This window comes from Nilaparvata lugens, chromosome 10 (assembly GCF_014356525.2).
Source record: "Nilaparvata lugens isolate BPH chromosome 10, ASM1435652v1, whole genome shotgun sequence".
Taxonomy (NCBI): domain Eukaryota; kingdom Metazoa; phylum Arthropoda; class Insecta; order Hemiptera; family Delphacidae; genus Nilaparvata; species Nilaparvata lugens.
In genome coordinates this window covers 5,727,113-5,754,241 of record NC_052513.1, presented here as the reverse complement: position 1 = coordinate 5,754,241, position 27,129 = coordinate 5,727,113, and the positions used below count along the sequence as shown (strand labels likewise).

Here is a 27,129-nt window from a genome sequence, read left to right as displayed (position 1 = left end):
GGAAGAAGGATGAAATAATAACTCACAATGAGAGTGAGTGAGAGGCACGCGTCCCTTCCACTCGGGCATGGTTAGCCCGCGCCCACCTAAGAGCGAGAGAGACAACCATTGACTTGACATTTTGAAGTAGTGGCGCAGTCGCAGGAGATTGCTTGCGGCGCCTGCGCAGGTTGACTGCTCCGTTTCACTCTCTCTCCAGGTGAGTGGCTTCCGGTTGCTGCGGCGTTGCTCGCCACTGCTCCTATTCGTGCTCTTTCCAGACGACCGTGAACCGTAACGAACGCTCTCACTCGCTCTCATTGTGAGCGCATAATGTGGGAACGTAACGCAGTTTCTTGAAGTGTCTCCCGGCAAACCAATTTATAAGACGTTGTCACGTCAAAATTGCTCTGATGGCTTACTACTCGCTATTTGCATCACACATGGGCTATGGAATAATAGCATGGGGAGCAGCCCCGCAGACCTACATTGTGCAAGTTTTAATTCTCCAAAAGAAAATAATAAGAATAATAAATGGTTCACCACACAATACACACTGCAAACCATACTTCATACAGGATAGGATCCTCACTGTAATACCTCTATACATACTTAAAGCAATAATACATATAAAAAAATTCAAACCAGACAAGCCACACAGAAGAAATATCCACGAGCACAACACAAGAAGAAAAAATGATCTTGAAATTCCCTACAACAGACTACGAAAATCACAAAAACAGCCAGATTCCTCAGGGTGTAAATTTTTCAACTGTCTACCGTATGACCTCAAACAAATTGAATGTCAAAACCAATTCAAAAAGGCTCTCAAAAAGTATCTGACTGAGAATCCTCTGTATTCAATACAAGAATTCATGGAGCTAAGCGCTCAACGGAGATTCCGCTTATACCCTGACCTCACCCTCCTACCTTACCTGACGTGCCCCTAATCACAATTATATAGGTGGTAAAAATAAAAGTAAAAGTAAAAGAGGTAGTGACATAAATCGAGTTTTGGCAAACCTGTAGCCCTTTTTTCCTACTGACTAACGTGAATCTCAATAGGATCAACAATTCAATAATCAATGTAATTTGATTTTGATGTGATTTAACCTAATTCAACAACATCAAAAAAATTATAGTGCTACAGAATAATAATTCTTAACTTTTCGAACAACATCTGATTATCTAATCTAAATTCAAGCAATTGGAATTTGTTCATTCAACGTTTGTCCAGAGAAAATACGTAGAGAAGTGGTTCGATATAGCCGGAATATGATAAACCCTGAGGTCCAAGCTTATTTGAATTATCCTATAATTTTGATAATATATTTTTTTTAGTTTTAATACAATGTAGAAGAAACATTCTTCAAGACTGGAATTCCCTTGAATTAAATTTTGAACACAGAATTGAAATGCGTGATGATCAAGTAGGCAATGCATGATTATAAACTCAGTTCAGAAATATAACCTCTTTTGACTGCGTCATACAAATTTGTTATCTCTACATAGTAGAAGTTTTATTACAGTTTAGAATTATCGATAATCACAAAGTGGGTGTGTCAGCAAATATAATTAGACGTTTAAGCTACATCTTTTATCATTAAATTCAGTCTTTTTTGTAACCAAACTAAATTAAATTTTATAAACTATAATGGTAAAGCGATACAAAGTTGATGGAATTGATGCTTTTAATTCCAAAATTAAAGAGCTTGAAGCATTAAATGAAACCGTTTTTGTTATGTTCAGCGGTTCTCCGAATGAAGAAGGCGAAAGTTGGTGCCCGGCTTGTCAAATCGGTAAGTCGCTAGTGCTACTTAAGTTTTTTATCTAATCTAAACCCATGACTAAGTATTTTAATGCCAAAGATAAAAAATTAGATAACATTGACCGCTTGAGTCAGCTTTTCTGAATATGATTCATAAGTTGTAAAATCGCTTCCTGGAGGTTTGAAACCTACTTAAAACTGGAGGTCCATTAATCTCTTATTATTATCCGCCTCATTACCCACGCACAAGCCTAGAGCTCATATGGGCATTAAAATTGAGCTTATTTTTGGAGCTTTCTAGAAATACACAAAATGTCATTTCTGTGACATGGGATAGTCAGCAAGGGCTAAAGGGTCCATCTAGGTACTTCATTTGTATCCCCTGGTTGGAAAAAAGTTAGGTTGAACGTTCACTTATGTTTCTTTTCTTATGCGGCCACTTACGATACTGCAGGTTTGACAAACATTTTTGGTAGGTTATAAGTACAGGTAGGAATAGGTTTCTGTGTCTTTAGTAAAAGGTCTCAAACAATCAGTTTCTAACATAAAATAACTAGGCTACTAGAGTATTACGTATTATAATGGTACAAAAATTCGCTTGAAGCATTTTACCGAACACACAAAAAGTTTTTACATACATATTTATACAGGAATGTTTGACAGACGTGCAGTATCGTTAGTGGCAGGCCTAACGCCTAAAACTTATTTCAACCCGTCGTAGCGAAGCTTGAAATAACTCATGTATATGAAAGACCTAGCCGTCATATCTCCTAATGTTAATCTACGCTATGCTAGGTTGAAATTGACAGATTAATTAACATTAAAAGATAGGTCTTAAATCGTGTGAAATCAGCTTAAGATCAGACCAGAGATCTGGATCTATTTACTGTGTCTAGAGTTGACGGGGGCGGGCTTCGCACTCCACATTCCCTTGTACAAAAGTGCAGAGGTCGCTCAATGCTATAGTGAGGTCCACGTTATAATGGCAGTGGATAAAGATAGAAGAATAGCGATACCGATTCTCTGATTCTCGATTAATTATATTTCTACACCGTCAAAAACATAATTGGCATCGTTGTGGACCTAGTAAAGGATAGTACCACCGGCTTTGTCGAATGATAAACTAGGATAGCAAAACCAAAGTTGATCAAATACTGTCATTATAACGTGGACAGCACTATAGCAGCTCCCAAGCACCGGCTAAGGCGCAGGCTTCGCCCTCCACATTCGTTTTGTACAACAGTGTAGAGGTCACTCAGTGGTAGCAGCTTTCAAGCATCGGCTGAGGCGCAGGCTTTACCCTCCACATTCTTCTTGTACCACAGTGCAGAGGTCGCTCAGTGCTAGCAGCTTTCAAGCACCGGCTAAGGCGCAGGCTTCGCCCTCCACATTCGCTTTGTACAACAGTGTAGAGGTCACTCAGTGTTAGCAGCTTTCAAGCACCGGCTGAGGCGCAGGCTTTACCATCCACATTCTTCTTGTACCACAGTGCAGAGGTCGCTCAGTGCTAGCAGCTTTTAAGCACCGCCTCAGGCGCAGGCTTTGCCCTCCACATTGCCTTCAACAACTGTTGTTTAATCTACAGAGGCTGGCTCAAACAGCACTCTGGTTTGTGGACAGTAGCGAGAACATTTTGGGGTGTCTGGCATTGGCTAGCAAGGTAGACAATTTAAATGACTAAGTACACAATAACATAGACCTACTTTCGACCATAGGCAATAAATCGACATTACGAGAAGTGAAGTGTTCGCTTGGGATGACAGTCGGCTACTGACTGTTATGCTATGCACATCACCCTTCAATTGCCCCCTCCACCACACAAATGCCAGACAACAAGGGAAACATTGATACTCGATTGAGCTTGAAAATAAATGCAATAAATATATTTAATCACGTCCGAACAACTGTACTGTAGGGTAAAAATGTTGAGTGAGGTAGGTTGGGTAGGGTAAAACTGAGGGGTTCTGGTAGGATTGAAAATGTGCAAGTTTCTTAATTTTTCCATTGTCTTTTCAATGAGATTGATTTTTCCAATGGTTTCTCCGATGAACACTTATTCATGATTTGTGCTAAGGGAATGTCTAATTCCACTTTTACTCTTGTGTTGTAGGAGTGTTCATCAACTCTTCTAGTCAGCACTCAGGAACAATAGTGGCGACTCCTAGACCTGGACATTAGTAGCTACGATAAATCCGTCTATTGACCCTATACGAAGGTTCACTGCTTATGTCCCCTTGTAATGGCCTTAGTCACTAATAACGGCTAATAGTGAACGCTAATATATTGTCCCTATGAGCAAGGCGCTTTATATCGGCCGAAGATCCAGTTGGCTACCTTATTTCAGTCATTATGCTATTATCCAATATTCTAACTCTCCATATTGTACACATCCATACCAATCTTGAGGAATGTTATTTATTTTTTTCAAAATTTGTTCAATGTTTGCCAAATCTTGAACATTGCGAAATTAAAATCAATCAGTGCAGTAAAAATTCTTCACTTATGTAGGTGGTAGGATATCATTCACTTAGTATAGTTCTTCGGGAAATATTTATAGTAGCAGAAGTCCTTAGTTCTATTTATATAGCTCAATTGGTTATTAGAAATAATTATTATACAGTAATAATTATTTTCTATTTTTAACTACCTTTTACCTGCTAAAAATAATGAAACCTAATCCATTAAAACCATATAAATTTGTGATTATTCAGGAAAATGAAAAAAATAATAAACAGGCAGGGTAGTTTATCATATTTTTATTTTATATAAACCTACGCTCACTTGCCATGCAAGAATTCCTCACACTTCATAAGATTATAATTGATTTCTTATTTAATTTGACTATCAAACTGCAGCTCTCATTACCTACTACATTATTAATATCCTCCCTTGTTCCAATAGCAATATAATTTAAGTCAATAACATTCTCTTAAATTTAGATTTATGTTGAGTGCTAATTCGATGTTTGTTTTTTTTAGCTGAACCAATCGTCGATGAAGTTCTAGAAAAGCACAAGGACAACGATAGTGTTCATTTCCTGATAGTAAGAGTTGGAGACAGGCCTTTGTAAGTGTTTTCATCTAGAGAACTTTTATATCTGAAAACATTGACTATATTGATTCTTGAATCTGTTTCTAGCAGCAATTGATGAACTATCAAGTTATTAGTGATTTTATAAAAAAAACTTTCAAACTTGAAAGCATTTAGGTTTTTTATACTGGGATTGTAACTGAAGAACTCTTGATTAGGAAAGTATAATTTTTCATTGTGAACAATTTGACGAAAAATCTTGAATAATGGAGGGTGAGAAGGTATGCATGATTTGCTCTAACAATGTTGGAAAATATGCTTGTCCACGTTGTAATGTTTTCTACTGCTCTGTTGACTGCTATCGTGCCGAGGTGCATTCAAGCTGCTCGGAAGCCTTCTACAAAGATTGCATCGCCGATGAAATCAAATCGCAGGAGACCAACCCCGACGCTCAGAAGAAAATGCTGGAGATACTTCAGAGAATGCAGCAACAACAGGAGGCGGGCGAGTTTGACGAGGATCTGTTATTTGGTGATGAAGAAGATGATGGCGATGATTTAGTAGATTTAGCCGACAGATTGAAGCACGTCGATTTGGAAGATGCCGATACGGTATGGCAATGTTTAACCGAAGAAGAACGCAATGAGTTCCAAGAAATGTTGAAGTCTGGAAATATCGACAATATTGTACCGAAATTTGAACCGTGGTGGACTGTTAGGGACGATAAAAAAGTAGTGGATCTTGATAAAGAGGATGAAGAGTTGAAGGGTTTGAAACAGAGATGTCCAAAAGTTGAAAACAAGGTTGTACCCTTTATAAATTTATCAAAAGTATCTCCTTCTAGTACAGTTTGTTACAATCTAGCCAATGTGTTGGCAGCGTATTCAGTGATTGTGCGATACTATAACGGCGAGCATAAACAGTATGTGAGTGAATCCACTCCGTTGCTTGTAGCAGTTTCCACTAATCTGTCATCAAATCAAAACTTCCCCGATCTAGATATGGCTGTGAAAAGTGTCAATCATGAAATCACAAACTGTCAATGTTTGTCTCAAGTGGAAGGAATCGGTTTGGAAATGGAAGAAGACGTTAAACGATTGTTCATTGGACCAAATTTTATTCATCCCAAGTTCTACGTCGAATGTGCTTTGGGTGACTTGTACAGTTTGCTTCGTTTGTCCCTGAATTCGAAAAAACGAGAGCCCAATGAGGCGGGTGAATTCAGCAAACAATTTCCTGATTCGTTTCAAAATGCTGTACCCGAACTGCAGAAATCCAAAGTGAAATTGTGTCTCAGAAAAATCGAATACTTTCAGTCGTGGGCTAAAGATCATTTTCAATCGCCATACTAGTGACTAGCATGGGAAAAATTCGGATCAGGTGATTGAATCTATTCTATATTTTTTTACATTTTTGTTTTCTTTGCATAGATAGATTCTTTGAATCTATTTCATATTTTTGATTTCTAGCATGGAAAAGTGATTGATTCTATTCTATATTTTATAATCTTGATTTCTTTTGGCATGACTGTCTTTAAGTAGCTTCTTTCATTTTGTTGATGACATTTTCCATTGCAAAATCTCCTCATTGTCAAAATTATATTTGATTGAGACTATTCTCTCCCATAGAAACTCGAGTTACATAACAGTGAATGAATAAATAATGTAGGTTGTAAATATTTTCTAAATTCCAATGTGTTGAGTCTTATCTGAAATTAAATTAAAATATATTCTTTCGTTCTATGTTCAATATTTGAGTAGCATGCTCTTGAATATATCCAGTTGGAAAGTTTGCGCAATTACATAACAATAACGATCACAATCACTTGAATGTATAACCAATGCCGAAAAAACATGTTAGGCTATTTGTAAACGTGAAATCCAAGTCAGAAAAGTTTCAGCAGTTTGTCTTAATCTAATATTGAAAATTTAATTCATAAATATATTGATAGTCCGATTGGAGTTAGAATTCCCCCCTTTTAAAATCATCAATTTCATAGATCATGTTCAATACACAGAACAAACTTTCAACTAAGCTTACTTTCTAAATTGTAGCATTCCCCTTACTCTTGTTTTAAATACGTAAATTCTCAGTAGTTATTCAATAAATAATAATATTCATTAAATAACGCTCTCTTGTAAATTATTTTTGGTTACCGAAGATTAAGGTTTAACCTCTATTTTAGTACATTATACCGTATTCTACTAAATATTTTATTATTATTAACATTCTTCAAATAAGTGCATGTTTCTTATAATACTGTACTACTACCACTGATAAGACAAGAATATATCCAATCTAGTTTGTTTATGGTATTCAATACTCTCCTAATAAAGTACTACTAAAGTTAAATTTCATTGATGAAGATCAAGCCCACATAAACTCCAGGCTTATGCCTGGTCAATGTGTGTAATGATGGTTAGAGATGAGCTGACTTGCAATTTTAGGTGAGCTCTTAACCACCGGTAAACTCGTGAATTCGAAGGGGATCAAAAGTTGTCAATAATTTATGAATTTAAGTCTTTGTCTTAGAAATTCTGTTTTAATTCCACCCCCTTACCTTCTCTCATTTATCAAAATTGTAAGTTTCACACTACAAAGTATCAGAACATACTCTATTTGAAACTGATCTATTACAGCACTATGATCCCCTATTGAACATTTCAATGTACGTTGAATTGAATTTGTGAAGTATTGAGTAGATAAACGGGGTGACATTCATGTCATCCTGTATTTCAGTTTGTCATGTATTTCAACTTTTCGTTAACTATCTAAAATTATGAACACATTTCGAATAATATCGTATTGCCATTTAAAAGCAAAAACCTATCTTCCATAACCTTCCCTTTTACCTTTGAAACATAACTAAACATAACCTTTCATTTGATTTTATAGGCAGGACAATATGAAATCTAGAGATCCTCTCTAGACAAACGGTACGGAATCTAATCTGTATTTTATGACTTGATAATTTTATCCAACATTGACCATGCATTCTCAAAAATGTTCCACGTCTATAAATGAATTCCTATTACTAAATTATGTTTGAATAGAATTTAAGTCATATTTTGTGATAGAAGGTCAATGAGTGTTGTTACTTTTCAGCTGGAAGGATCCAGAATGTGTGTTTCGCACCGATCCGAGACTGTTGCTAACGTGCATTCCCACTCTGATCAAATGGGGCACCGAGAAGAGACTCAAGGAGGAGGATTTCGACGTGGATGAAAAAGTTCACAGCTTTTTTGATGTTTAAAGTGACTGATGCACATTTGAAGAACAGATTTGAACATCAAACAAATATAACGGTGATTGCAGATTAATTCAATCTATAATTAGTTACTGAATCATAATTAATATTAATCGATTCCTATTTGAGAATGTAATTGTTCAACAATAAAATAATAAAGATTGAATTTTATTACTCTTGGGTAGCTAATTAACTAATTTATAGCCAAGTAGTCATCCTTACTAGTTGACGTAGCTGTAAATTTGATCAAATCTTGATCTGCATGAAATCATGTTAATGGAAGGAATTAGTAGCTTTGGGTATTGCAGCTATTTGTAGGCTTGTAAATTGATAATACAGTACCTAAGCTTAATTGAAGACTATAAGGGTTGTCAAATATTCTAAAGATTTCCAGATTGTGATTCCGGAATTGTAACTGAAAAAATCCATTACACAGAAACTCAATAATATTATTATGGTATGATTATACAGAGTGAGTCATATGTATGGGTACCCTTCAATAAATTGGATACTGTTGTAGATATAATACTGTAACTTTCAGGATAAGTTATTTGGTCAAATACTCTACCTTTTGAATAACTTATCCTGAAAGTTACTTTACTGTAACTTTCAGGATAAGTTATTTGGTCAAATACTCTACCTTTTGAATAACTTATCCTGAAAGTTACAATATAATATCTACAACATTCTCCAACTTATTGAAGGGTTCCCATACAAATGACTCACTCTGTATATTTTTTCAGTTCACCACTTAGTCCTTAGCTGGCGAAATATGGCTTTTTCAAACTCATCAAATACGAATTTGAACCTTAATTAATCAACTAGTATTTAATTTTACACCGCTAAAAAATATTCGTTTTTTAGATTCTGTAAAATTTCTGAACGGTTGTCAACTATTTCCAATCGGACTGTATTCATTCATTGGCTATTAAATCTGTTGACAAATTTACAGATGAAAATATCTTCAATTTGAATGAATTCATTGGGAATATATTGTTGTTCCAGTCTCTAGTATGTTTGACAGCACCAAAAGTTTCTCGTTCAATTTAATTGGTATCAACTCATTATATCTACTATAAAATTAATTGTAGCTTTATACTCGGTGAAAGTGTGTTGTTCTGTGAATGTTTTGACGCAGGAGACTGCATTAGGGCAGGTCTACACTATTAGTTTCTACTACAGTAACTATATTACCCCATGGGTATGGGTATTACCCTATGGGTAATATAGTTACTGTAGTTTCTACCAAACACAGTTCATTTGTGTAACACAGTTTGTTCTACCAAACCGGCATTTCAGTTCAGTAATATATTGATTAGCGCATACCTCTGCGTCAGTATATTCCTATAGTTACGTTCACTTTAAACTCTCAGCATTGTTTGAATGGAAAGCAGCCATGATATGCATAAGGAATTCTGACGGTTGAAGTGAATATCACAATAAGACAACACACATTTATATAATAAATTAACTTTTATGAAAAATGAAAGTATTGATGTATATTGCACTTTTTCTGAAGGAAGTTAGCAATGTAGCTCTACCTGTAATATGGAGATGTGTTGTAGGAGATATCAATTTCCAAAGCTGATTATACTCGACAAAATTTATATATTATGGCCTTTCAATGCTAATTAATATTCATTAAATAGTTAGTTGTCAATGCAACTTCGGACATATTCAATAGCATTAAAGAAGTTCGTGGATATTAGTTCAAATTATATGCTGAAGTAGGCCGTAGTTCAAAATGAAGCAGTATTTCTAATTATTGAAATGATATTTTATACACTTATCAAGAAATAATCGGTTTCAAGAACATCTATAAATCTAAAATATAAAAAATATAGTAAGAAATATATTTATAATATAAATATAGTATTTTATACTATATTATAGTATTTTAGTATATTATACTAAGTATAAATTTAGGGATTGAATTGTTTTATTTCAAAATTAGAAGAAATGATTCAAATAAATCGAAAACATTTTCATAATAGCTGTAAGTATATTTGAGCAGTTTATAATATGACACTTAAAAATCAAATTCATTATAGTACTTCAGTAGCTACCAAATACTTAGTCACAATTAAATATTAATTCTAACGAAAACTAACTCATTTTGCATTTATCCAAAACTATTACTTATCAGCTACTGTATTTATATAATACTAATAATACCATTAACTTACTTTCTATTGACTATGAACTATAGGAAACTTTCAACATCAATTTCATATAAAACTTATATTCAATGCTGATTGGTTTTACCATGCTGAATATTAACTTAATTAATGGATAAGATTGTTCTAGTTCTTATGTTTTATCATTTTTCACTGGGAAAAATTCATTATTTTTCAAATTCTGGTATTACCATGTATGAAAATGATAATGGGCTATTTGAATTATTTTATATTTGCATTGAATGAGATACTCTTGTTCCAAATTAATGAGAATATTTCGATTTTTATAAATCTATCTTTGAGTAAAGACGGCATGAGTAGTTTGTATGGGCAGAAAAAAAGAACTCCTTGGGTATGTGTATTCTCGTTATTATAACGACTTCCAAGTACTGTAGTTACTTTTGATATAAATAATTCGAATTTACCACCCAAGATATGCATATTAATTAATAGCAGACGATACTTTAAAGGTTCTCAATACTGAATGCTCTTCTTAAAGTGATGTTGACTCTTTAGAAAGGCCTCGATCTTTTACAAAATGGTTGACTGTGAGCATATTGGCTTCTTTCTGATTCGATACAATAATTTGAATGAGATTATGCATTTTTATTAGCCGTAAACTAATGCAATAGGCTTCGTCAATCATAACAGGAACTCAATCGTTTTTATAAAATTTTTAAATCGAACATTTTAGATTTATCTCATGGAAGGGTAGGTATTTGCGCAAATTATGAAAGCATCCGTCGTGGACTTTATTTTTTTGCTGGATAACGTCCATATGAGCTTATACTCTTGGGCTATTTTGTGCGTGGGTAATGAAGTTAATATGATCAAACAATCGTGAAATCGGAAGATTTGATTTTGATCAAACCATGGGTACTGTGGTATTCGGACAATAGATTAATTCACGCACTTTCAAAAAAGAGTCATTTGAAAATAATTCTCATAGAATAATCTATTAAAAAAATACTAGACATACAATTATCCAAAGTTTAAACTCATGGTAGTTAAAATATTTAATTTTACGAATTACTGATTTCTATGGTTTGATTCTCACATTTGAATAAATATTTAAACATCAAATCTCATACTCATGGACTGATGTCTACGGTTTGATTTTAACATTTGAATAAATATTTAAACATAAAATCTCATATTCATGGATATGAAAGCTTTATCGTTTGTACATTGACCAATCAATACCAAATAGAAAAATAATGATATCTACAAAGTAAAATCCCTCTGAAATAAAATTCTCCGATTGAAATATGATAAAATCTTATTCTATTTGACTTCTAGTCAAGAACTGAGTGTGATATTTATTCTTCTAATGATATTTCATCCGATGCAATAATCGAACTATCAGTAGGGCTAGGTAGGGGTGGAGACACATTGATGGAGTAATGTAGCCGTTTACTCCTCAAATAGCTGTAGGTGTTGTCGAATATCAGGGTGTCTGAAAAATAGAAGCCGATTATTAACTAAACGATAATAACAAATCAATTATTTTAATCATTATTAAAATTATAGGCCTTCTAATTAATTAAGGAGAATGATACCGCTACCTTAACAAAAATATGTATTAGAATATTGTATTATAAGGCTGGTATTTTGATATATACTGTCATACTGCTGATTCAGGTAAACTCATGAGGTAACAGAAAGATGCTATTATATTTCGGTCCCAGAAATACAGTAATAAAATCAATTTATACTCTGTCCAGACTGCGATGAGCGATGAAAGATTAATCCGACCCTCCTACTACTCACACACACAAGCGCAGTCTCCTTTTGTGTGTATGAGTTAAGGGGACGGACTGTCTACCTGTATACTAGTAGTATACATAGTATATCAATGGCGCAGGTAGGCCGGGCGTGTGTGCCTGCGCGTGGAGGAGCTAGGGTCGGCTTAATCTTCCAGCGCTCATCGCAGTCTGGACAGAGTATAATGGGTACTGCAAATAAATAGTCTTCCTGCACTTCCAACAGAAGAGAAGATTGTGAACAATCACGTATCAGTTTACCGTATGTGTACGGTACTGTGAATATATTATCACCATGCGTTTTCATTGGACTATTCCCACTCAGCCTGACCAAGCGGGTATAATATTCCCATTAGAACTCGAGGGAATAATATTTTCACTGTACCGGTCACGCACTCTGATACTGATATGTGGAAATCCGCCTTTAGTTGGCATTGAATCGCCGCAGAGGTAGAATTACACTAAATTATGATAAAGAATGATGGGATAAATTATAAAGAAATCATCAGGATATTGACCGTTATGAATATAAGTTTGTTTAATCCAATATAAGGGTGTGATCACAAATTGGATGTGTGTATTATGTGCTTGCTTGGTTATGCATGACTAAGCGTGCAGATGAGAAACAAAATCTGGAAAAAACAATTGGAACACTCACACTGAATGCTTGCACCTGCCGGTTGCGTTCAGTGTGAGCAAATACATGCAGGTCACAACTTGTTTCAATGGGACTTCCCAGAATTTGTTTTTCGGCTCATTCATGAGCTGACGTGCACTTGCACATATCAATGTGATCACACCCTAATTTCTAGTTGAAATAGTTAGCTAATTACATGTAGCTGGAGCTGGACAGGTGATGATTCCGACTTCTTCGGCCTGGTGACTGGCCACCCTGTGAACAGGGACCACCACCGTCTCGTTGCCGTCTTCATTCTTACAAACCACGCCAAACTTGATGTCGTGGCTGTCCGAGTAGAATCCCCATCTACAATGTATACAATTCAATTAATAAACAAGCCTAGAGAGCCTTTGTAAAATTATAAATTAGTATATATTTTTACTGTCACTTAGAAAATCTCACTTCAAAAATTTTTCAAATAAATGTTCAATAATTGAAACGCAAGCTCTTATAAAAAAGTTAAAGTAGCCTGCTGAAAAAAGCTGCAGATTATACTATAATAAAGGAAAGAACTGGCTTATATACGTAACGGGTTAGGAAAATTATGTTTGACGCATCATCACGTCTGAACTACTGATTAACTTGAAATTTTCTATATAGATACTTCAACCGAGGTATTCGGTTCTATATAGATATCAACCGAGGATGGTTACATAGACCTATTTTGAATTCGTCAAGATTTCATTACGTCAAATTTTCAGTTTTTTAAGTTTTTAATTAGGCCCTTGCGGAGCACGGGTTACCTACTGCTAGTATCTAATATTTATAAGGTATGCTGACAGTTTGAGAAAATCTTACTACAATTTTTTTTAAATAAATGGTGAATCATTGTGAATCGCAAGCTGTCATAAAGTAGAGAGTAGCCTACTGTAGATTATATTAGGTCTTTTAATAAAATTTTATAAAAATAGAGAACTTTAATTCCCAAATTACTGTATAAAAATAATTATTGATGAATATAGAATCTCTAGTATTAGGTAATAATTTTCATTAATAAAGACAGCAGGTAGAAACCCATATTTTTCTTCTTTCACACAATTCAAAACCTAATTTTCTATAGGCTATTCAATAATATTTGAATATAGAATCAGTGTTTTCCAATAATTGTGTTGTATCAGGAATAATAATATTTTTTATTCCTCCTCCACTAAAGTTTTTGAGTATGCTTTGTTATGCATTCATAATTTTGCGATATTTATAATGGCAATTTTCCTTCAAACGTAAGGAACCCTTATTACTCACTTCAAGAAGCTGCCCTCTTCCGCAGCTAAATAATCCAAGGTCAACTTGTCGCCCTTCTTGACTGTGATGGTTGTGTATGTCTCTTTTGTTTCAGCGGCCAATTTCTCCATTTTCTTCCTCATGTAATAAGATTTGGGAATTTTTCCACCTTGAGGTATCTGAAAGCAATGACCATTTGAGAAACGATGAGCTTGTCATTATAATTGTTATTCTAAAGTATAAATGATCATGTTCATAAGATACTGGGATCATTGAGGGATCTCAAGATCCATTAACGGTATGTAATAAAAATATCATTTCACCCAAATTATACCTTGCCAATAAATGTATTTATTTCATTTTAGTCTCGAAAAATTTATGTTGAGTTACGGAGATCAGTATCTCCTCTTACTCTCATATCAACTGGGGTCGAATATTTATCATAAATTTCAAACTCAACCATTTCGAAATCACTTTAATCATTTTATGTTGATTTACAAATGAGCTACTGTATACAGTTTGTTGCAGTCTTGAACTAGATTATTTTATTTTAGTCTCATTCATTTAGCATTGCTCATCCATACTCTCATTGCTGCATCTATGTATGTATGTATTGCTCCATGCTCGGTCCCCCTATATGTCTTATTTGATAGAAACATAAATTCAAATTGACTTGCAATATAACTTTGGAATTTCCCAAAAACTCTACTCAAATAGACTGCGCCCTTGAAATTCTTCAAGGTGGGCTCAAATTCAAATCTTTTGGTGGCTCCATCATCCATCTCTTTTTGTATCATAATAAAGGCAATAATCAGATATTACTAATTAGTATTCTTTTCTCTATGATAAAGGTCAGAACTGTTCAAAACTACTACTGCCGAAATTTTCTAAATGGTGGTGGAGGGGGAGGACTAGGGGGGAGGGGCAACCCTGCAGTTCGCACACCGACGCAGCTAGTAGGACGATTCTAATCGACTTTTTAATAAATAATTTTTATCTCGATTCCTGCATTTTTCATGATTATTTGCTCTGAAACTAAACGATGTCTTTTTCACACAATCGTGTAGCTGTAACTTGTAATTAGGTATAACTAGTGGTCACTAATTTGACCATTGGCCACAAACACTCTTTTTGTAACCTAGCTATGAAGAGACCTCTGCTTGTGCTAACATAGAATAAGTCCTGTTCCTAATAAAAAAAAAACTCCACCAACTTTGTCAAAATCAGATTATTCTTTGTTATAATATTATCATTCTCAGACAAACAATAGGTAGCCTACACTAATTGAGCACTAATGAGTTCTGAAAAGTGGACACACATGTCAGGACTCACTTTTGACGGACATCTTGGATTTCCATCAGGGTCAGTCATTGTGCCTCCAAATATGGCCGGCAGTTGGTCTTTTGGTATCTGCTTCAGTATCACAGGCTGCCACTTGGTTGGATCTGCCTTGTAGATGTGGATTTTGTTTATTGTGTACTCGTTCAGGAAGGTTTTCACCACTGAGAAAGCTAGGGCAAATACTTTTGGTGCTGCAATTCAGAAAAAACTACATTATTCTCAATGAAAAGCATCTATTTAGGCTATTTCATTATTTTCCAATCAACAATTCCATTAGGGCCAATATTAGGCTATTTCGCTTCATGACAATAAACATGAAATGATAGGCTAAATGAGAAAATCCAACCAAAAAACAATTCAAAATTGACAAATAGAGGAATTCATTCGCGCTTTGAACAAAACAATATTTTAAAAAAGTGGTCGAGATAAAATTTATAGTAATGTGTGATGATAATAGAAAGATTATTGAACAAAATATCAGAGAGTCAATAAAAATCACAAAGCGCGATTGGATTTTATTATGTTACTCAACTTACAGCGATGAATTTCAGCAATGTTATTAGTTTCAAATATTTTTTATCCTAGTAGAATATTTTCACTCAACACCCACATTTTTGAGACTGAATTGATTGAATTCTTCTCACCACAACCTTCGCTCATATTGATGAAGTTCATTCTGCATATTTGTTGTCTTCTTTTAGTTGGCTTTATAAGTTGTCTTCCTATTCTATATTCAAAACCTTACAGCTTCAAGCATCTTGCTAGTGGTCATACATGCCGGTATTTGAAAGGAAGTGGTGTTTCAACAAATATTTTCAATAGTCCAGCATGAAGCTTACCATTTATTATGAAGCAGGCCTTGAGTATTTCGGGGTAGTTGGCTTCATACATTTGCACCAAGCTTAGAACCACCTCACCCGCTGTAAAACGAAAACGATCTGTTTACTCCACTTTTCATTGAAAAAAATTATAAAAATTTATTGTATATCCAGACATAATGTTGTAATAATTGTTCTTCAATTTTCAATGATTCAATTTTAATTTATTCACCAAAAAACATTCATATAATGATGACTGTATCGACATATAAGCAAAACTTATCTGTATATATCTGATTGTGGTTAGTATAAAATAGAAATTAGATTCAAAAGTTTAGTATAGATTTAATTAAACAAAAATCAGCTTCCCCCTAAAAGAGAATCGCAATATACATGCATTATATGAGTGAAAAAATGAATAAATATTTAAATATAAAAAAGAGCCAATTAAATATTGTTTCTATTCGATACGTGAGTTTAATGAGCATTTCGACGGCAATCGCTCATCGTCCAATGTGTCAATTAAAAAGTAAAGTGATTCAACTTTAAAATTGATATGACAAGTCCTTATACCCCTTTAATAGGAGGTAACTGGATGCTACAAAATATTCATGAATGTTATTATAGCGGAAAATTAACTTATATTTTATAATAATGGAATACATTTTTTTCTGTAATTAGTCAGTTTGAAGGGACTATGCTTCGTTATTAAATACAGATAGATTGTATTTTTATATTTTTGATGCTGACACAAAGCCTTTATAGCTCTATCTATACCTTAAGTGGCACTATGAGTAAACATGATAATCTATGGGTTAAAATGAATTCAAACATTTGCAAAAATTTTAAACTTTGTTTGAAAATGGTCAATGGTTACCTGGTCGCCAAGCATACTGCCTTAGGTTGAAGTCGGTCATATCGATGACAGCAACCAACTGCCCGGCGGCCGGGCCATGTACCTCCACCTGCTTCCTCGCCAGCGCCAGGTACTCTTCTAGCTTGCGGATGGTGACCTTCATGAAGTCGTGCTTGCTGACCGAGTGCATGAAGCCCCACATGTCGAGGCCGGCGAAGGGCAGCACGATGACAGGTGCTCCGTCCTTGTCGAACCCCGACACTCCGCTCGGGTAGAACTGGGAGAACACCTCGGGTGGCTCGTACAAGTGCTCACAGTCGGCGTCCCATTCCTTGCGCCATTTCATTGACTAGGAACACACATCCAAAATGAATAATGAAATGAGCATTTCAACGAGCACAAAGAAAAAAAATTCTTCTTCAAGGTTTAGGCTATAACGCATGTTGACTCACAAAAGCTGGTAACATCCTACCAAGAAAAAAATGGAGTTGAAATTTTTTTCAAGGACATATAACATCGAATCGATTCATCTTAATTGCCAAGAAAAACTAATACTAATAAAGTATTTTAATAGGGCTACCGGTATTTGAATTGTTCAATTATTATAGACATTACTAGTAGGCTACCCTTCCCATTTTTTACATGAACAATATTAAGTAAAGTATAAAAAAGGTACTAGTAATTTATATAATATTTAAAAACCAATACATATGCTACATTAAAATGATTCTTTTTTTCGCTCCTGAAAATAGCTCTTATTCTTTTACTTTCACCATAAAGAAATAGCGTAAGAGTTATTGTTAGTATTATATAAATAATAAATAAATGCTATTGTTTCTCTATGCTTTTACCCACATGGAAAATTTTTCTTGATACTTTTTTGGATTCTTATATTTCAAGAGACTTAATTAAATGTTTTGTTATGTAACAAACTTGTTCGTGTTTAAAAAACGTTGTTAAATGTTACTTAATCAAGTTTCTTAAAAATAATATGAGAATCCAAAAAGGTAGTCTATTGAGAATTCATTCATGAAAAATGGTAAAAGAATAAGAGCTATTTTCCGCCTTTCAAATTATCATAATAAAATCGAATGTCTCTAAAGAGCATGAAATAACGGTGGAAATGGATAATGAATATTTGTTGTCATGTTATATTCAACTCTCTTCATTGTTCCTATAATTTCTGTATAGTCTGCCACACATTCGAAAGCAATTATTGGGCTAATACTAAATATTAATTAAAAATTAGATCAAGAGAGATTAATATATTTATTGTGAAATGTTGGAAAAAATTAAAGAGTTGTCTGTCTCACCTCTCTGAGCATCTTTTCGGCTGCATCAACGTCGAAGTTCCTTGCTGAAAAAAAACTATTCTTAAAAATAATGTCTTTTAAAAACATAATATTAGACTACTGATGATTGATTATTCGCTATCCATTAATTATGTTGATTAGATTTTATTGCTTTCCTTATTTCGTATTTTTTATCAAAAATAGAATAGAATACATTTTCGAGCTTCTATTCCATAAACATATACAGTCGTAGTAGTCCCTACTGTTTTTCATACACTTTGTCGAGTGCAACATCTCAAATTAATTACAATTTTTGCACATTTTTTTCTCTTTTTTCCTACTTCCTTCTCCAATGCTTCCCTTTTCCTCTCCTCTTCACTCATCTTTCCTTACTTTTATACCCTTTACCTGCCTATTACATGGGAAACCATAGTTGGCTTGGTATTTTCCCTCCTTTCTTTCTTTTCAGCACACCCCACCATGAAGCCTGTTTTTTTATTTTATTAGAAATTTATTTTTGAATATGATTTTTTGTGTTTTGATTTCTTTTAGGTATATTGTGTTTATTTGAATAAAACTATTGATTGATTGATATTGAATTCATATTCTGTACTCTGAAGCAAAATATTATGTAAGATGTAATAGAAAATTAATCAGTAATGTAATATATTAGATGCTTACTATCTATTCTGGGACTAGAATTTTAAATTCATTTGTGCCCATGAATTGAAAAAATTAAAAAAGATCAAGTTCCTTATATAACGTAAAAAGTTGGAAATAGTACCAGATAAAAAATGATAAGCTATTTGATTAAATATTATGTAGGTTGTTGACTACCGTATCTCATTCGTAACTGACTTATGAAACTAACAACTTGCCAAATGTAAAAAAGAGTAATAAAGTAGTGTAAATTTGAAAATGATAGGTTAGACTGATTGTTTAATTGTATCATTGGTTTATTTTTACTCCAAGTGATAACATGTTACATACAGTTTGATACTTAATACACATTGTTTTTCAGGTACAATGTTGCTGATAATGTAACCAAGAATGACCCTGACCAAGGTAGACAACAACAACCGGTCAGTCTTGCAATAATTGAATAACATTTTTATTGTTGCGCTTCATTTATATGCAGTGGACCTACTCGGATGACCATATAATAATTCGTGGGATCTGAGACTCTTTTATTTTACATACTTCAATAGAACAGCTTCCGCCAAAATGAAGGCCATTATAGAGGTATTCAGGTATACAGGTATAGAGGTATGTTCCTCATTTTATTTCTTGCTTGTTGACATTTCAATCAAATATGGCCTTGACTGTTGAAATTTTGGTTTATTATGGGAGTTATGGTTTTTGTTATAGTTCACCTGCAGTACCTAGTAAATACTAAAGTAGGAAACTTCAATTACGGCAATCATTTTAAATTTGCTTTCTTATAAAACTGCATTGGTCTTTATTTTATAGGATTTTTTTATCATATTGGTCTGAAAATTCAGGGCTACTTACTTTCTTATTCAGGAGACTATGGTAGTAGGCTATATTAAAATCATCATATTGGTCTTTATTTCATGTCTGATTGGACTTCTTTGTTTTATTGAGTGTCAGATCGATCATCTACTTATATAAGTTTTATTCTCTTGACCAATATGCTTTTATTACCTAATCATTTTCATCAATTTTTTTCATCAGTGATGCTTTGTATTCACGTTTTATACCTCTTTTCCTGGAATGTAGCCTATTTTTTATTATATTCTTTAGTTTAAGTCATGGAAGTGGAAAAGTACTTCAAGTAGTTTTTTTATTTTCTAGACTGATTTCAAAATATGAAAAAGGAGCATCATATTCATCTGCCTCCTCTGAACTAATTAATAATCAATTGACATTCATCAATAATTTATGCAAGTTGATTGTTGCACATACCTCTCAGCCATCGTAATAAGAACTGCTCATTGTGATAAGGAAGAGTCAAAATATCTGACACATTTCTCCGTAACTGGAAATAAAAATACAAAGATTAGGACATGATAGATAATAATTAAAATCCAGTCATCAAATAATTAAAGAAAATGGGAAAGCATAAATTTGTCTAGACAATCTATTAATATCCCGCATTACTTAACATCATCTAAATCTAACTTGTAATACATATATACAGGGTGTTTCAGAAGTAGTGTCGAGAATTTTAGGGTATTGTACCTGGATGCTAGGAGACTACAAATGTCATATTTGAAGTGTCCAAAACTCAGCGGTTATCCTTATAGCTGCCATTTTGTTTTTTTCACTTAAAAATTTTTATCTCAAGAACGAAATGTTGTATTGATCTGAAATTTGGCATGAATATTATGCTATAAAGACTCAACTATAAAAAATAAAAAAAAATTTTTTCGTTGAAATTTTTCAAAATGGCGGCCATTTTAAATTTTTGATGGCGAATATCTCGAAAACCGTCTATTTTACAGAAAATTTACAAGAGACAAAAAAGTTAGCAAATTTTTTCACGATTCCAATGATACCTGATTTATTAAGATTGGTCGAAGAATAACAGAGAAATTAATGCATGACCACTTTTCACCATTTAAAGATCAATATTAATTATTTTTATAATTTCATGAAAACCGTTCTTATTACAGAAATATACAAGAATAACTTTCCTCCAAATTTTATTTTACATTGAAAAATATTAATTTCACTCAAATCGGTTCACTGATACTAATGCAGCAATTGCTCAAAATGCCGTCCTTCAACTTGATTACACAGTCTGCACCTTTCAATCATGGACCGTCGAACTGCTATAAAAGCATTTTCATCATCTTGAATGGCACCTGCTGCAGCAACCACTCTTGCCACAAGGTCTTCTTCGTTTTCTACTGGCGTGCTGTAAACAAGGTCTTTCATATGGCCCCAGAAAAAAAAATCTAAAGGGTTGAGGTCAGGTGAACGTGCGGGCCACGGTACTGGTCCACCCCGCCCAATCCACCGCTGACGATAGGTCATGTTCAGAAAGTCCGTAACAACATTTCCGAAATGAGCAGGGGCACCATCATGTTGAAACCAAATATTATATCTGTTTGCAAGAGGCACATCTTCCAAAAGTTCTGGTAGTATGTCTCTTAAAAAAGTAATGTACGTGGGAGAATTCAGACGATTAGGAAGAATGTATGGTCCAATCACGCGATTACCTAAGATACCCGCCCAAACATTCAGCGAAAATCTATGCTGATAACCACGCACTTTGACCTCATGAGGATTGTCTAAGGCCCAGACGTGACTGTTGCGAGAGTTGAAGATTCCTTCTCTTGTAAAGCTGGACTCATCGGTAAATAACACATTTTCTAGAAAATTTGGTTGGATAATGTCTTGCTGAAGAAACCAACGGGCACAGTTTACTCTTGGCTCATAGTCGCGTTCAACCAATGAGTGAACTTTTTGAAAGCGGAAGGGGTGAAGTCTTTCCTTGTTTAGTACACGCCACACAGAAGAAGCACTTGAATTGATTTGCTTTGCAACTGCTCTCGTACTCGTTCTAGGATTGAAATCGAATTTCTGCAATACTTCCTCTTCAAAAGCAACATTTCGAACTGCTCGAGGCCTACCAGCAATTACCCTGTTCCGTTCAAATGAACCAACTTCTCTCAGCCGATTGTGAGTTCTTGTGAACACCTTGTCGGAAGGGAGACGGCGGTTGGAAATGCAGCTGCATACATTCTTCTTGCTTCGGTCGCATTGCCAAGAGCTGCTCCATACATGAAGTGAATATCGGTGTACTCCAGCGAACTAAATTCCATTACAATAATTAAATATTTGTGTAGAAGCAACGTAAGAAAATATTGAAACTGGAAATTTAAGATAGAAATAAGACCTAGGAAACGTGAGACTAAGAAATAGGAAGCACTACATCTGGTTCTTTACTTTTAATGAAACAACAATACTTTTACAAGACAAACATTATCATCTGAAAACCATTGTAAAATCATCTGTTTGCCCATATGGAGCCATACCGAGTTTCAAAGCTTCATCTTAAATACATCTGGAATTAAAAAATTAATATTGATCTTTAAATGGTGAAAAGTGGTCATGCATGCAGTACGAAAAAAATTAATTTCTCTGTTATTCTTCGACCAATCTTAATAAATTAGGTATCATTGGAATCGTGAAAAAATTTGCTAACTTTTTTGTCTCTTGTAAATTTTCTGTAAAATGGACGGTTTTCGAGATATTCGCCATCAAAAATTTAAAATGGCCGCCATTTTGAAAAATTTCAACGAAAAAATTTTTTTTTATTTTTTATAGTTGAGTCTTTATAGCATAAATATTCATGCCAAATTTCAGATCAATACAACATTTCGTTCTTGAGATAAAAATTTTTAAGTGAAAAAAACAAAATGGCAGCTATAAGGATAACCGCTGAGTTTTGGACATTTCAAATATGACATTTGTAGTCTCCTAGCATCCAGGTACAATACCCTAAAATTCTCGACACTACTTCTGAAACACCCTGTAAAAATTGATTTAAAACTTTGATCAGAAAATTTTATCTAAAACAAACTTTAATTTAAATCAAACTTCAATCTGAATTTTAGTGGAATTCTATTAGGGCTATCTCCGGAATTTGTAGTTCAGTAATCCCAATTTAATAAATATTATCTTCTGCATTGGAAGAAATGTAACAAACATCCATGCAGCTTGAAAAATCTTTCTTTGCTGGTAAACATTGACATAATTATTATTGTCGTCCTGTGAATTATCTCCATGGCTGGTTTTCCTGTAGGCCATTTTTGTAATTCGTCTGTGATTTGTAATTGTGTTCAATATCCAATCATTATTGTTTATGATTTTTTGTCAATTATTGACTATCACCAATTTATTTTGGTTTTGTTTGTTGAAGAGTACGGTACAGTAATTTGGTTGAATCCAAATCATCCAACTACTTCATCTTTGCATCCTTCGACCTTCCCCGTTTCTATCATTCAAGATAAATTATCCAAAAAAATGTGATTACAGTAGTCTAGCTGACATTGCGTTCTCAATGTCACTTACGAATCACTCACGTGTGAAGCCACACTACATAGGCTACTGTTATTAGCACCAGTTCATCTAACGCAACAATAGAAGTGCTGCGTTTGTCGGTATTGCATAGTCGTTCTTGGTATATATAGGTACCGGTACCCACATAGTTCTGTACACATTATGTGTCTTACCTATATGTCCATTAGTTGTCCAAGAGGGATAATGAAACCTGTCTCTAAAGAAAGATGTTCATCCGCGAAGAATATTATTGTGACATATTAGTGGTTTGTATTGTACTAGAAGTGTACCGGTACTTATAAATGTGTAGGTACCGTAGATGTTTTCAGTGCTTAAGCTTATAGCTATTGAAGTGAGGAACACTAGAGTAGTGAGACTCACTTATTTACCGTCAGAATTGCTTGGATGGGAAGCATTGATGTAATATATCATAAGGGAAGCTCATAGTATAAAAGAGAATCACAGTATTGATAAAACAACGTTATTTTATAAAGATATTTTGTCGTATTTTTAAAATAAGTTCAAAAATAGCAATGAAATTTTTGGCGTAGCCTACACATGAAGCTTTTGAAGGGTCTTTTTGTGTCATAGTATCTAACCTATCTTATTTAAGGTATTTTTTCCATTATGGTATGGTATCAACAGTATGATCTTTGATGCTCAGTAAAACTTACTGATATTGCACTATTCCTAGCATATTCAAATACTTAGGTACTTATTAAAAAACTAGATAGTTTTTCAGGTCTCGGGTCATTCATATAAACCTACTACTTTGAATATTTGAAATGACATCGTTGGATTGATTTTAATGAATTTCCAATAAAAATGGAATAATATGAAACCATCACTGATAGTGCTCCCACAAGTAATATAAAATTCTGCAGATGGAAATTACTGAGATATTGCAATTATTCAAATGTTGATGAATTGATAATTTTATTAGGCTACTAAAAGAAAATCCAAATTAAATGCTGTAATTCACCACGAAGACTTCTGCTACTGCAAATATTGACAACAGGGTAAACAGCTTGATGTAAATTCGATGAGCGCTATAATTTGAATAGTTAATTCAATTCGCTATTACTTTCCTTGCCCTATTACCTATAGTAAGGAAAGTATTGCTTTTCGAAAAAAATTAAGGTACCCCAATTTCTCAGGTCCCCTGAGTCCAAAAAAGTGGTTTTTGGTTAATGGTCTCTCTCTCTCTCTCTGTGTGTGTGTGTGTGTGTGTGTGTGTGTGTGTGTGTGTGTGTGTGTGTGTGTGTGTGTGTGTGTGTGTGTGTGTGTGTGTGTGTGTGTGTGTGTGTGTGTGTGTGTGTGTGTGTGTATGTGCGTCTGTGTACACGATATCTCATCTCCCAATTAACGGAATAGGAGTGGCCGTAGTCGAGTGGATCAGATGCTGGCTTTATGATTCAGAGGCCTGGGTTCAAATCCCGGCCCGGGCAAGATATTTATCTCGGGCCACTCCCGTGTTTCGGATGAACACGTTAAGCCGTCGGTCCCGGCTGCCTAAAAAGCAGTCGTTAGGTCATGTCAGAGGCCCTGAAATTGATCAGCTGCGACCTGAAAACTCTGACACCAGACCTGAGCCAGCCAGGTCACTCGATATTATTATTATTAACGGAATGATTTGAAATTTGGAACTTAAGGTCCTTATAATATAAGGATCCGACACGAACAATTTCGATCAAATTCAATTAAAGATGGCGGCTAAAATGGCGAAAATGTTGTCCAAAACAGGGTTTTTCGCGATTCTCTCGAAAACGGCTCCAACGATTTTGATCAAATTCATACCTCGATTAGTCATTGATAAGTTCTATCAACTACCATAAGTCCTATATCTGTAAAAATTTCAGGAGCTCCGCCCCATCTAGGCAAAGTTTGATTTTAGATTTCCAATTATCAGGCTTCAGATACAATTTAAACAAAAAATTCCAAGTGGAAAAGATTGAGCATGAAAATCTGTACAATTAAAGTTCAGTAACATTTTTACCCAAATTTGAAAATAAGCTCGAAATTCGAGAAAATGTGATTTTTTCAATTGCAAACTGTTGACAACTGTTGATTCTATTAAATCATTCACTATGAAGAGATAGCAGAGCTCGTGTGTCTATAGCGTTATTGTCCTGTCACCAGCTGGCTCAGATCTTTGAATAGTAGTAGACTTGAGATGCGCGGGAACACTAGCGTCAGGTGATCAATTTTCATAACGGCAAGGAAAGTTGTGTGAGTGCGCCACACCAGATTTTTTTAATAGTAGTGCTCATCGAATTTCCATCTAGCTGTTTACCCTGTTGTCAATATTTGCAGTAGCAGAAGTCTTCGGGGTGAATTACAGCATTTTATTTGGATTTTCGTTTAATAATAATTATATATGAATTTCCTCACTTCATTACTTAATAATTACGTTAACTACGTACATTCTTGAGTTTTTTTAGTAACCCCATTCAACTTCTTAAATGGGGTTAGATTCTTGAGAAGTTGAATTGGGTTACTAAAAAAACTCAAGGATGTACGAAGTTAACGCAATTAAGTAATGAAGTGAGAGAATTTATATCACTTATGTGGGAGCACAGATAGTATCATATTATTCAGGAAAAAGGTATGCTTTATTCAATTTTGATTGGAAATTTATTAAAATCAATCCATCGATTAATTAGTATCATACCTATTCTTATGTACGGTATGTATAACTATGCAGCATATCTTTCAACTCCTCCAAATGAACTGCTATCGTACTCTCACACCGTCTACCATACTACCTACCGTCTGCTGGGGACTGGTACAGTGAACTTTGACAAGTGAACTGTAACAAAATTAATTCCCTGCTGTTCACAAACATTAAAAAAAATCTGGTGTGGCGCACTCACACAACTTTCCTTGCCGTTATGAAAATTGACCACCTGACGCTAGTGTTCCCGCGCATTTCAGGTCAACTATTCAAAGATTTGAGCCAGCTGGTGACAGGGCAATAACGCTGAAGACACACGAGGTCTGCTATCTCTTCATAGTGAATCATTTAATAGAATCAACAGTTGCCAACAGTTTGTAATTAGATAATCACATTTTCTTGAATTTCGAGCTTATTTTAAATTTTATGTGAAAATGCTATTGAACATTAATTGTAGAGATTCTCATACTCAATCTTTTTCACACGATTTTTTTGTTTAAATTGTATCTGAAGCCTGATAATTGGGAATCTAAAATCAAATTTTGCATAGATGGGGCGGTGTTCCTGAAATGTTTACAAATATGGGACTTGTGGCAGTTGATAGAGCTTATCAATGACTATTCTTGGTATAAATTTAATTAAAATCGTTGGAGCCGTTATCGAGAAAATCGCGAAAAACCCTGTTTTGGACAACATTTTCGCCATTTTAGCCGCCATCTTGAATCACATTTGATCGAAATTGTTCGTGTACGATCCTTATAGGGGAAGGACCTTAAGTTCCAAATTTCAAATCATTGGATCGCACATAGACGCATAGACGTAGACGCACATACACTCATACACACACAAACACACACACACACACACACACACACACACACACACACACACACACACACACACACACACACATACAGTCCAATACCCAAAAACCACTTTTTTGGACTCAGGGGACCTTGAAACGTACAGAAATTTAGAAATTGGTGTACCTTTATTTTTTTCGGAAAGCAATACTTTCCTTACCTATGGTGATAGGGCAAGGAAAGTAAAAATTGAAAACCAGATTGATACAATTTGTATGGGATGATCTTAAAAATATTATAGGATACTGTTATTTAAACCTGATAAGAACATGATAAGTTACATATATTGCAGAAAATAATTTTAATTTAGTTCATGGAACGTTTTTCGGAGATCTATAAGAGACAAGGATGAAAACATCGATGAGCATTGTAGACAGATAAGAGCATTGC

General features: G+C 34.4%; 3 protein-coding genes across 4 annotated transcripts in view; 2 read left to right on the top strand and 1 right to left on the bottom strand.

The window, feature by feature from the left end:
• The first annotated feature begins 1,423 nt into the window (after nt 1-1,423).
• On the top strand, nt 1,424-8,204 carry LOC111064362 (zinc finger HIT domain-containing protein 2). The gene is made up of 3 exons (XM_022352079.2): nt 1,424-1,778; nt 4,726-6,157; nt 7,883-8,204. Exon 2 carries the CDS (start codon nt 5,044-5,046, stop codon nt 6,127-6,129), a length of 1,086 nt encoding a protein of 361 aa, XP_022207771.2. The 5' UTR covers nt 1,424-1,778; nt 4,726-5,043; the 3' UTR covers nt 6,130-6,157; nt 7,883-8,204.
• A 1,807-nt stretch (nt 8,205-10,011) lies between these two features.
• LOC111064365 (SEC14-like protein 2) overlaps nt 10,012-27,129 on the bottom strand; it is a 49,176-nt gene continuing 32,058 nt past the window's right edge. Inside the window, exons 2-9 of one of the 2 annotated variants that reach the window (XM_022352081.2) lie at nt 20,098-20,170; nt 18,193-18,236; nt 16,901-17,228; nt 16,045-16,125; nt 15,197-15,396; nt 13,886-14,043; nt 12,798-12,949; nt 10,012-11,657 (exon numbers count right to left, since the gene is read on the bottom strand). In XM_022352081.2, coding sequence (XP_022207773.1) covers nt 11,521-11,657; nt 12,798-12,949; nt 13,886-14,043; nt 15,197-15,396; nt 16,045-16,125; nt 16,901-17,228; nt 18,193-18,236; nt 20,098-20,170 — 1,173 coding nt within the window. In that variant the 3' untranslated portion in view covers nt 10,012-11,520. The remainder of the gene's footprint in view (nt 11,658-12,797; nt 12,950-13,885; nt 14,044-15,196; nt 15,397-16,044; nt 16,126-16,900; nt 17,229-18,192; nt 18,237-20,097; nt 20,171-27,129) is intronic. The other variant, XM_022352082.2, reaches the window with a different exon arrangement.
• Nucleotides 18,928-27,129, top strand: part of LOC111058466 (gastrula zinc finger protein XlCGF57.1-like) — a 110,565-nt gene continuing 102,363 nt past the window's right edge. The window contains exon 1 of the mRNA XM_039436151.1: nt 18,928-19,437. Within this exon, the coding sequence (XP_039292085.1) occupies nt 19,396-19,437 (42 nt within the window). The 5' untranslated portion in view covers nt 18,928-19,395. The remainder of the gene's footprint in view (nt 19,438-27,129) is intronic.